The sequence below is a fragment of the Jaculus jaculus genome, chromosome 10 (assembly GCF_020740685.1).
Source record: "Jaculus jaculus isolate mJacJac1 chromosome 10, mJacJac1.mat.Y.cur, whole genome shotgun sequence".
Classification (NCBI taxonomy): Eukaryota; Metazoa; Chordata; class Mammalia; order Rodentia; family Dipodidae; genus Jaculus; species Jaculus jaculus.
The window spans coordinates 74,288,169-74,299,462 of record NC_059111.1 but is presented as its reverse complement, the minus strand read 5'-3'; the positions used below and the strand labels follow the sequence as shown (position 1 = coordinate 74,299,462).

Here is an 11,294-nt window from a genome sequence, read left to right as displayed (position 1 = left end):
TATATCTTTGATATATCTTAGCTCATAAACAAATGCAACTTTAAAGAGTGTGAGAGTTAAATCTGAAACATACTGGCAAGAGTAGCCTGGATGCTATCATGTAATAGGTCTTTGGAGGCAGGCTAGCATAGTTGACACGCCATTGGGCCTATTTATAGGGCTGACTCCTTTTTGCAATGTCAACTGTAACATTACACTTATTTTAAGCCTCAGTATCTCAAATGTCAGCCCCTACTAGCTGTACAGTTCTCTGTTAGTTGATATCAGAGAGCCCAATGGAGCCTGCTGAAGTACCTAGTCAGATAAGCAAAGATAATTTTTTAGAAGTTCCTAATCTATCTGATTCTATATGTGATGATGAAGAAGTTAAAGCTACTGTAAGACCTGGCTTCTCCCCTCAGCCAAGCCGACGAAGTTCTGAGTCTTCTGAAGATACTTACCTGGATAACCCAGCTTCAGGCTCCCGAAGAGTTTCCTTTGCTGACAGCCTTGGATTCAATCTTGTGTCCATTAAAGAATTTGATAGCTGGGAATTACCTAGTGCTTCCACAGAGTTTGACTTAAAGAAGGATATTTTCCACAAAGAAGAATATGTTTTATCTCCACTCTTTGATTTGCCATCTTCCAAAGAAGAGGTCATGAGACAACTGCAAGTCCAGAAAGCCATCCTGGAGACTACTGAGTATCTTCCTGGCTCTACAAGTATGAAGGGCATTATTCGAGTTTTGAATATGTCTTTTGAGAAGTTAGTTTATGTGAGAATGTCCTTAGATGACTGGAAGACACATTATGACATTTTAGCAGAATATGTTCCTAATTCATGTGATGGTGAAACTGACCAGTTCTCTTTTAAGATTTCTTTGGTTCCTCCTTATCAAAAAGATGGCAGTAAAGTTGAGTTTTGTATACGTTATGAAACTTCTGTTGGTACATTTTGGTCAAATAATAATGGCACAAATTATATATTGATTTGTCAAAAGAGAAAACAAGAGCCAGATCCTGGTAAACAATTGGAAGAAGTTTCTACTAGACAAATTAGAGGCTGTTTAAAGGTAAAACCAAGGTGAGGACATTTCTGTCATTCCCTAATATTAATAATCTTCAATTTTCTATTAAAATTTAAATATTTTTCATGCGGCAACAATTCTGCCTAAATTTGTACTTCTTGTTATATAAAAAACAATGGCATCAGGCTTTAATAGGTCAATGCTGCTCAAATGATAGCATTCTGGTGTTCACCAAATGAGAGTGAAAATGTGTATAGTGTAATAGTTGAGGATGAAGGGAAAATGTAGTGTATGTTATTTTCTTGATGAGTTATATTACTTAATATCAGATTCTATGTTGTAGATTCTTTCTGCATAAAACTCTTATTTACAGTATATTCTGTTTTTAATGATTTTTAAGTATCTGGAGTTTAAAATGCACTTAATTAATATAAAATTGTATTTCAATATAACCTAGTGCTCAGAATTTTGTAGGTTCTTCCCTCAAAGCTGTAACAAATATTTCAGTGACTGAGTGTGTTATACAAGGTATTTCAAGGGATACAAGTTAATTTATATTAATTTAATAACTAACTAAAAGACAGTTGTGAGTGATGTATAAATCAAACATAAACTTTTATAAACAAATATAACATATGGAGCAAAATTAGCATAATTTTGTAAAAGTAAATGGAGCAGAATAAAAAAAATGACCCACATAGAAATAAGGATATTCTGTTAGATATAGATTAGAGATTTGGGATGTGACCCCTCATTAGTAACCCTAGTCTCTGATTAATGTGTGGCAATGAGTGGTATTCAGCTTTTTCTCTGTAGTGCAGAGTTGGCTAATTTCCATGACAATAGGTTAGTAGATAAAACATTTAGGAGTTAGACCCTTTCTGCTCCTCCCTGTTTCCCAGAGGAGAATCTTCATTGCTTCTCAAACCACAGGCAGATGAATGTTTGCTTATTCTCTGAGTAATCCATTCTAACTATTCCCAAACCCAAGAAGTTTAGTAAAAACAAGTAATAATGTACTATGATGAAGAATGAATAGTATTAGGAATGTAGAAACCAAGATTCAAAATAGCTAAATAGAAACTTATAAAAATAACACTGGGAAAAAATTAACCATTTTAGATTTTAGTGGACAAGAAAATAACAATCCCTAAGCATGTGGCTGCAATATTAATGAAATATAGTTAGTGAAGTAGTATAGTTAAAAAATTTCAGGTCTACTAAATATTTCAATTTTGATTTTATTCTAAAGTCATTTGAAAGTATAGTTTAATGAACTTTATGGATTGTGTAAATTTATTTTTAGCTCAAATGAAACTCTCATATTTTTTATTCATGCTGCTGAAAGAGACAATAATCTCTGTATATGCTATCAGAATCGTTTCAGTGTTTCTGAAAATACTTAGAAACATTAACTACATTTAAAAATAATTCAATGCAATGCAAACTAATTTTTATACATATATATTAAAATGTTTATGAGATATCCATCAGTGAATATTTTATTAAACATTCAGTAACTGTCTGCATTTGTTAGAGAAGTCAGAATTTAGGAAGATAAAGTCTTTTAGTCCGTTAGAGTTCATAAAAGAATCAATATTTGAGTTTGGATTTTTTTTTTTTTTTTGAAGTTAAAGACACAGGTTGGCCAAGACAAGAGATCCATGCTGAGCTAGGGTTTGGATAGGTGTTTCTTTTGATTCACAAAATGATGCCAAGAATACACAACTGATAGGACTCACCATCTACCTTGGCCATGATATTATTGGAACATGCAGTTGAAGGGCTCAAACTATATTATATACATACACACACATTTGTATTTAGAACAGTAACCATGGAATTCATAGAGGACATCGTTCAAATTTTAATATTGCTTTGGGGGAAACCTGAGAAAAACTAAACCACAAAATAGTCTAAAGGCCTGTAAAGTTTCCTAATGAGTTATGAAAATGGAAAAAAATATCTCTCCTTTAAAACCACATATTCATTTTCTGCACTTATATAACTTAAAAATGACCAACATAATTTAAACCATATTTTGAAAAAAGCATTTGCCTCTGGATCAGGCTTTTTATGCTGAGTTTCAGTCCAACATGAATTTTTACATCTGATTTATATACCACTCAAACTGGAGTGTATAGAGGAAATCCTGACAGATCCTTAGAACAGCATGTGCCATAATAGAATATTTATACAGCTTTTCCATGATATAATTTATATGCACTGGGGTTTCAAATATTCCTAAAACTTACACAAGAGAGCATTACAAAATTTCTAAATGAATATTGCAGTTGGATTTCATTAGGAAGAATTTTGTAGAAAAAAATTGGCATGTTTTATTGGTATTATTTCAAAAAATATATGCAAAGCTAAAATAAAATTCAAATTAATACTCATTTGATAAATGATTATAGCTCATATAATATCCCCTTCTCTAAATAGTTGTTTCATCTAAAATATCCTTTGAGCATTTTTATACATCCTAGATGGATTTATTTGGAGAGCATTTCTTTTATCAGATAACAAAAGAGTAGTACATGAATTTTTGCTTCATACATAGAAGTAGATTAATTTGTAGTATGCAAAATACCTCAGAGTTAGGATGAAAATTCAGCTGTCCAAGTGCAGAGAAACATCTAACTTCAATTACTCTGAATACCAAAGTTAATTTGCTATCAGGGTCCCTGAGATTGTATCTTCTGAAAGTGTCAATAATCCCTTCTAATAAGTACAGAATGAACTGTGGGAATGCATTCCATGAGGTGGGATTTCTGCCTTGTCAATCACCCATACAGGCTTTATGTTTTCTCTGTGAAGATTTTTCTCAGGTCAGAGTTTTCTAATCTCCACATGGGTATTGGCTATTTTCTTTTTGATGCTTGTTACTCGATATGCTTTGAATGTGAAAGGACTGCCTGGGGGGAGGAGAGCAGAGTTTGTTAACTCCTAGGCATGTGACCGAGAATGACCAAAGGTATTTAGTTGCACTGACAGGCATGAATCATGAGATGCTCTTTAAATGCCACACACACACATACGCGCGTGCGCGTGTGCATGCGCGTGTGCGCGCGCACACACACACACACACACACACAGCACTAGGGTATGTGCTGTTAAACTAAGCAGATGTCTTTGCAGAAAATGACATTAATATAAATCTCATTCAATGCGTACACACAAGTAAGCTAAAAATAGTATGCAGAAATAATGCCATCTCAAAGTTAAAACTGCTATCAGTTGAATCCCAGCTTTATCATAGTTCAGCTGTGTAAATTTAAGCAAGTTAAAATTGGAGTCCTTGTCTGTTAATTATGAATATTAGCAATAGTTCTATTTTATAGGGATACTTCTACTTAAGTTACCAGTCCATAATGAGAAACCATCTTTTGTCTGCTGGAAACAGAGCAATGCTAAATTTATCTGAGTGACCTTGGTATGGCTCAAGTTGCCTCCAAATTGCTATTTCTTTTCCTTTCATGGTTCCTAAATATTCAGGTTTGGCAAACCATTCCTTTATCTCTTATAGGCTTTTAATGAACAAGCAAAACTGAACTGTAAATTATATTAAGATATATGTGACCACATATGTTGACTATCATAAATTTTGAAGACAACTTTGTAACTATTAAAATTGTTACATTTGATACATAAATATTGAAGGACTTTAACTTGAAGGACATCATCTTTTGTCATTGAGTACTCATGAATTTAAGCACTTAAGAGCAGTAGAGATATATGCTTAATAGCTCTATGGTGGTCATCATATTGATTTTCTTCTCAAGACATTTATTGATTCACTTCTCAAATTGGGGTGTATTATGAGCCCTGGAGTTGTAATTATTAATTAAAATAAAATATTCATATCTTTAAAGGCCCCATAGCATTAAGCATATATGTTAATCAAAAGCTATCAGATTTATTATAAACTATCTAATCTAGACCAGACTAACTTCATAATCTTTCTATATGATTACTTCTCCTGGCATTATAGATCTTGTTCAAATTCTGAAACAATTCAACAAATGGCAATCACAGGCCAGTATGTGATTAGGTAGCAGTAACTAAGTGATAAATGTGGGTGAAGACCTGGGCCTATGTAGACATAGAGAACTCTCAAGAACAAAAGCCTCACAGGGCCAAAAGGAAAAAGTATGAGTGAGAAAACGTTCAAGCCAAACTCACAATCTTGGCAGATAGTGGAGACTGAAGATAAATGAAAGAAATGGTAACTACTTGCAGTTTAGGATTTTTGGATGCAGGAGCTAGAACTAGCACTGGGTGCTGTTTAAAGGAATTGTCAGGCTGGAGAGATGGCTTAGTGGTTAAGCTCTTGCCTGTGAAGCCTAAGGACCCCAGTTCGAGGTTCGTTTCCCCAGGACCCATGTTAGCCAGATGCACAAAGGGGTGCATGCATCTGGAGTTCCTTGGCAAGTAGCTGGAGGCCTGGCACGCTCATTCTATTTATCTGCCTCTTTCTCTGTCTGTCGTTGTCAAACAAATAAGTAAAAATAAAAACAAAATAAATTATAAAGGAATTGCCTTCCCAGTACCCTATTTTTCTCCCTCCCAGACCAGCCACTACATGCATGTTCTCCACCACTGGGTAGTAGAGCACTGACTTCCCCTGCTTTTGTGTTTTATTAAGTGAAACAAAAACACACTAGCATAGGTGTTGCATGACATTTACAATTTGGCAGGTAAATGCAAATAAGCCCAAAGTGATCTTAATGTCAAGAAAAAATTGTCAGTCTTTTGTTTTGTCATACTTGAACAATAGATCTAGGCATATTCAGGAAAGGAAAAGAGTAAAATGCTTCCTAAAGCATGATTTCAAGAATATAGAAAAGTTTAGCTTTTAGGATAATAAAATTGTTAAAATAAGGCCAAGAAAAGCAAGGGAAAATGGGATATAAACTGTATGCTGTGGCCATGCTGCATGTTCCAGTCACAGCCATTGGACTGTGAGACTTCCTTAATTTACACTTCCAGAATAATCTGGGGTCCTGGAAATAGTCCAAAGAGGGGTAAACAGTCCCATGAGGCCTCTGGGACTTAATGTATTCCATACCCAATGCATTTTGAGTCTCTGTTAATTATGGAAGCTGAGCTTGTTAAAGGGGAGGGGCCTCTGGCAGGGCCACATGGAAACATAAAACACAGCTGCACAGGCCCCTTAAGAGGGTATTGGGAGCTTCCAGCTGGTGGACAGTGAGAGGCCAACCTGCTTACTTTCTTGGATATCCACCAGGGCTTCATGGCCTGGTTTTGTGGAAATCTATGTTCTCATAGACTCAAGGTATCATTAGATGAATATGACACTTTTTCTATGAGAAAAAGGGCAATAGATTTGCACAATTCAGATATTGTCCTAACATAGACTCATGAGCTTTTTTTGTGCCCAACTTTCCCATAGAAGCCCCTCTGTAGCTTGTAGAACAGCCAGCAAGAACTTTAAGCTAAATAACACATTATTCCAAAGGTAGATAGGTAGAGTGATGATAGATAGATAGGTGATAATAGATATGTAGATATATATATATGATAGATAGATAGATGACACACAGATAGATAGATGATAGATAAATGTGGCACAATGTGAAATGGACCACAGTAGTTTTTCACTTTCCTCTAAATTTGTTAACTGTGATTCTTCTCCCTAATCCAAGATTTTATTTGAACCACCAGTAGGAACAATGTAGGAAAGTGACTTTAGTACAGACTCCAAGGGGATTGTCTCATGTTGTGTTTCTCAAAGGATAGTCTGCCTTCTGTCACCTCACTGTAAACATGCATAAAACTTATTTACATGTGTATGTATGTTCGTATATGAGTACATGTATATGTACAAACAGTGTTATATATAAATATGTAAGTATGTATGATTCTATTAGTCTTCCCCCCTTAAATGCAGATACTTTCAGAATGCAGGGCTATCTCTGTCTTATAGCCATTGAGGTCAATTGCACAGACGTCACTGAATTGGTTCTTGAGACAATGCAGTCCAGAGTACCATCTAGTCCCAGGTAGATTTAATTACAGCATGTGGTGGAGGCTCCACAGAAGTGCAAGGCATTGTGGGTTCAGAATATGTCTCTGTATTGGGATTGTTGGATTACTAAAACACTATATAGAATCAACAGAAGCTTTAAAGGAAATTCAGGCAAGTGTTGAACTTGGGTAAATTACACCTTGCTCATTTTATTCAGATATGAGGTAAAAATAACATTTTCTCTTTGGCAAGGCTACAATGCAAATCATATTACCTAACACACATGTGCATCTTTCCACGTATGTGCTGACATTTGGAGAGAGTCCACAAACTTGTATGAGTGGCAGTGGTGATAAATTCAACATTTTACCATCATGTACACGGCTAGTCCTATGCTCAGGGATAATGGAGAAATGCTCTCTCCCTCCCTCTCTCTCTCTCTCTCTCTCTCATTATAAGTCCTGCTACCAGGACCCAGGCTAATATAAATAGTTTCAAAATTAGTCATGTTAAGTAAGTCCTGGATACAATCCAGGGAAACTTAAGTTTAAGTTTATGCTTCTATAGGGAAAAAAGATTTTTAAATTCCAGCAATTTGTAGGCTCCAAAAAACTTCTGTGGAACATTACCTGTTGGCAAGTCGATGATTAGGAATTTTTAAAAACTGTGCTATAATGCTATATTTTTCATGAAGAAGTACATTTAAAGATACTTCTTTTACCCCAAAGAAACAATCACACAGAATCCATCATATAATACCTGCATATATATGACTAGAATATGAAGTTTTCATATTTCCTTTCCTCAGAGACAATAAGTTATGCATGGCCTGTTGACCATGTCACTGTTTTCAGGCACCTCCTGCACCCCAACATGATATATAGAGAGAAAAATTTCCTCAGGACATAGCTTTCAAATCTTTTCAGGGTCTGTTTGTTGTTCTGACATGCTATTTGCTTAACTTGCATGTTGTTATTCATTAGGCAAATAACTTCAAAGAAGACTTTATCCAATATCCTGCTGTTTAAAGATTAAATGAAAACATGGAAGTGAATTATTAAATTGGACTATGATTTTGCACTGTTTGCTGATAAAGGACAGTGGAATACTGAACCTGCCTGTCAGAGGATATTCCCACACTTTTGTAGCCAAAAGTACCTCTGAGAATGGTTTATATTTTGTGATACTCAAGCTGTAACTACACATAACATTCCAATATTATGAGACAGACACTGTCCTGTGAGAGTGGTAGCTTTTAATTTTACTTGTTCATTTTGATGTTTACAGCAGCAAAAATAGAAAAAAAAAAAAAGAGATAAGCACTAGTTTTCCTCCCAAATTGATATGTGTACATCATGAAGATCAGTGAAGGATGTTTTTCCTGATTAAATCAAATCACTTCCTAACTCACTGATAATGCTGATAGGGCTCTAACTTGCTTTACAGAATTAACCAAGATGCACACATCTGTAATAGAAACATCGAGCTGACACTCACTTGTAAATTACTGTGAATGTCTAATTACAAATCACAGAAAATTGCTTGGGTAAATTCCAATTTTATGCTAAATATGAATGTAGTATATTTTATAAACATCTGCTATTGGCAATTGAAATTTATAGTTTTTAACATGTTGACACAAACCGCAAGTATATTTTGTACTAACCAATAGAATAAAAATCATATTCAGGTGCAACAGAAAAAGTATGATATTCATGTGTTAGGAGCGAATAGTTACTATATTTAGTAATTAGTCAGTAAAGTTTTAATCACTATCTCTTCTTTTGTGAATACAGCACTGGGTCACAAGGTTTATTTTATTTCTTCATTCCTCCCTCCCCACCTTCTTCTTTCCCTCCTTCCCTTGTTTCCTTCCTCCCCTGTCTCCCTTCTTCCTTGTTTTCCTTCCTTCCTTCCTTCCTTCCTTCCTGTCTTCTTTCCTCTGTCCCTCCCTTCCTTCTTTCTGCCCTTTCTTCTTCCTTTGTTTCTTCCTTCCCCAGTTGTAGAAGAGACCATGTAATTCTGTCGTTTACTTTCAGGCGTTAATTATTCTAAAAAGAACACAAGTCTCTATACTCTCTTTTCTATACTTTCCAGAGGGAGTGTGTTATTTTGTGCACCCATAATTCTATGTTTAATCTTGTCACGTTCTTGTTTTGATGTGTAGTTGAATTAAATGTTTGAGTTTTCTATTCTTTAAAGTTCAGCAGATGTATTTTCTGTCACTGACTTTAAGTTTCATGTAAAATATGTTCAATAACTTTAGATGCTTCCATGGAGGTCTGGGCTTATAAACATATAAACTAGTTTGTAATGGTTTGGTGCAGTCAAAGAATGAATCTATCATCATTTGGATGCTTGCCAGAGTTGAATGACGTCACAATTACAGGGATTTTATTTGCCAGATCTGAAGGGTCAGGGCAGACAATGGGCCTTTAGCATCTGTCTAAGGAACTCTCTCAGCTTGTACTCCATCTTTATCAGCATGAAGCATTTTTACAATAGTATGTCCTCTGAAAGCTAGAGAAAGGTAGGGGACTTCAAATTACAAGATAAAATTACCTCATAAAATCACTATTTTATCCTGCAATCTGCCTAAAAGACAGCTGGATTATAATTCCTGAACAAATATGGAATAATTTGGAATAGCATTTATACTAGTTTATAGATATATAATTGTAAACTAAATTTTATTCAAGAAGGTAATTATATAAGCAAGATGTTGAAGGCTGAAGGGAATTTTCAATAAACTTGTAAAAATGGAAGGCAATGTATACCAGCTGAAATTTTAATTGGCTTAAGTATATACTTATGTAGAAAATGTTAATAGTGTGACTACAAGAAGAAATAATTTGCATGTGTACTAACTTTCCTCTCAGTTTTAACACAGAGCTACCTTTGCTAAATCAGTGAAGATACACGGTGGGCTGGCACCATCAATCTAGTTCAGTATTGAGAAAATTATAAAATATAGGAAATAGTGAAATACTGCCAATCTGTTGTCATTTTGATAGAGTACTTTGATACAGTACTGTTTTCTGAACAAAACACACCAGTACTAATACATAAGCATATATACACTTCTCATTTAAACCCTATTTCATTGTGTGAATACACACACACACACACACACACACACACACACACACACATATATTCCTCAAATTGTTAGTAACTCAATTGGTATTTTATATCTCTGGAATTAGTAACATTTGACTCAAAGCAGACAGTGGTAATCCAAGTTAAGTTTATAGACAATGACAGTCATATAAAAATTCAAGACAGGGCTGGAGATGTGGCTTAGTGGTTAAGCGCTTGCCTGTGAAGCCTAAGGACCCCGGTTTGCGGCTTGATTCCCCAGGACCCACGTTAGCCAGATGCACAAGGGGTCGCACACATCTGGAGTTTGTTTACAGTGGTTGGTGGCCCTGGAGTGCCCATTCTCTCTCACTCTGCCTCTTTCTCTCTGTCTGTCGCTCTCAAATAAATAAATAAATAAAAATTAAAAAAAAAATTCGAGACATTTGTTTTATTTTACAAAATTTATTTATTAAGTAAGACCCTAGTCCTACTTTTGACATATAAATATTTTGTGTTTTATCTTGACTTCCCATTGCCTTTTATACTTACATTAAGTTGCCAATATTTCTGGTAAGGATTTCCTATGGCATGGCTGCTCATTGAGTATAAACTCAAACAGCTTTTCTTAAATGAAAGGATTTCTATTTGTACTTATTCCATCTGATAACACTTTTTATATGCAAATAAATTAACATTAGCAAGAGGCTTACTGTTTAGACTGATATTTTTGTATTTGGAAGAAGAGACCTCTTTCCCTTGGCATACTCTGTAAGAGTGTAGTCAAGTGCTTACATTTTTAGGCTTTTTTTTTTTTGTTTTTTGTTTTTTGTTTTTTGAGGTAGGGTCTCACTGGGGTCCAGTCTGACCTGGAATTAACTCTGTAGTCTCAGGGTGGCCTTGAACTCAAGGCGATCCTCCTACCTCTGCCTCCCGAGTGCCGGGATTAAAGGCGTGTGCCACCACGCCTGGAATTCTAGGCATTTAAAAAAAAAATATTTAAATCATTTTTATTTATTTGAGTGTGACAGATAAAGAGGCATAGAGAGAGAGAGAGAGAGAGAGAGGGAGCCTCCAGCCACTGCAAACGAACTCCAGACACATGCGCCCCCTTGTGCATCTGGCTAACGTGGGTGCTGGGGAATCGAGCCTCGAACCGGGGTCCTTAGCCTTCGTAGGGAAGCACTTAACCACTAAGCCATCTCTGCAGCCCTCTA

General features: G+C 35.4%; 1 protein-coding gene across 1 annotated transcript in view; it reads left to right on the top strand.

Moving 5' to 3' along the window:
- Window positions 1-275: 275 nt before the first annotated feature.
- Window positions 276-11,294, top strand: part of Ppp1r3a (protein phosphatase 1 regulatory subunit 3A) — a 34,346-nt gene continuing 23,327 nt past the window's right edge. Inside the window, exon 1 of the mRNA XM_004658563.2 lies at window positions 276-1,063. Within this exon, the coding sequence (XP_004658620.1) occupies window positions 276-1,063 (788 nt within the window). The remainder of the gene's footprint in view (window positions 1,064-11,294) is intronic.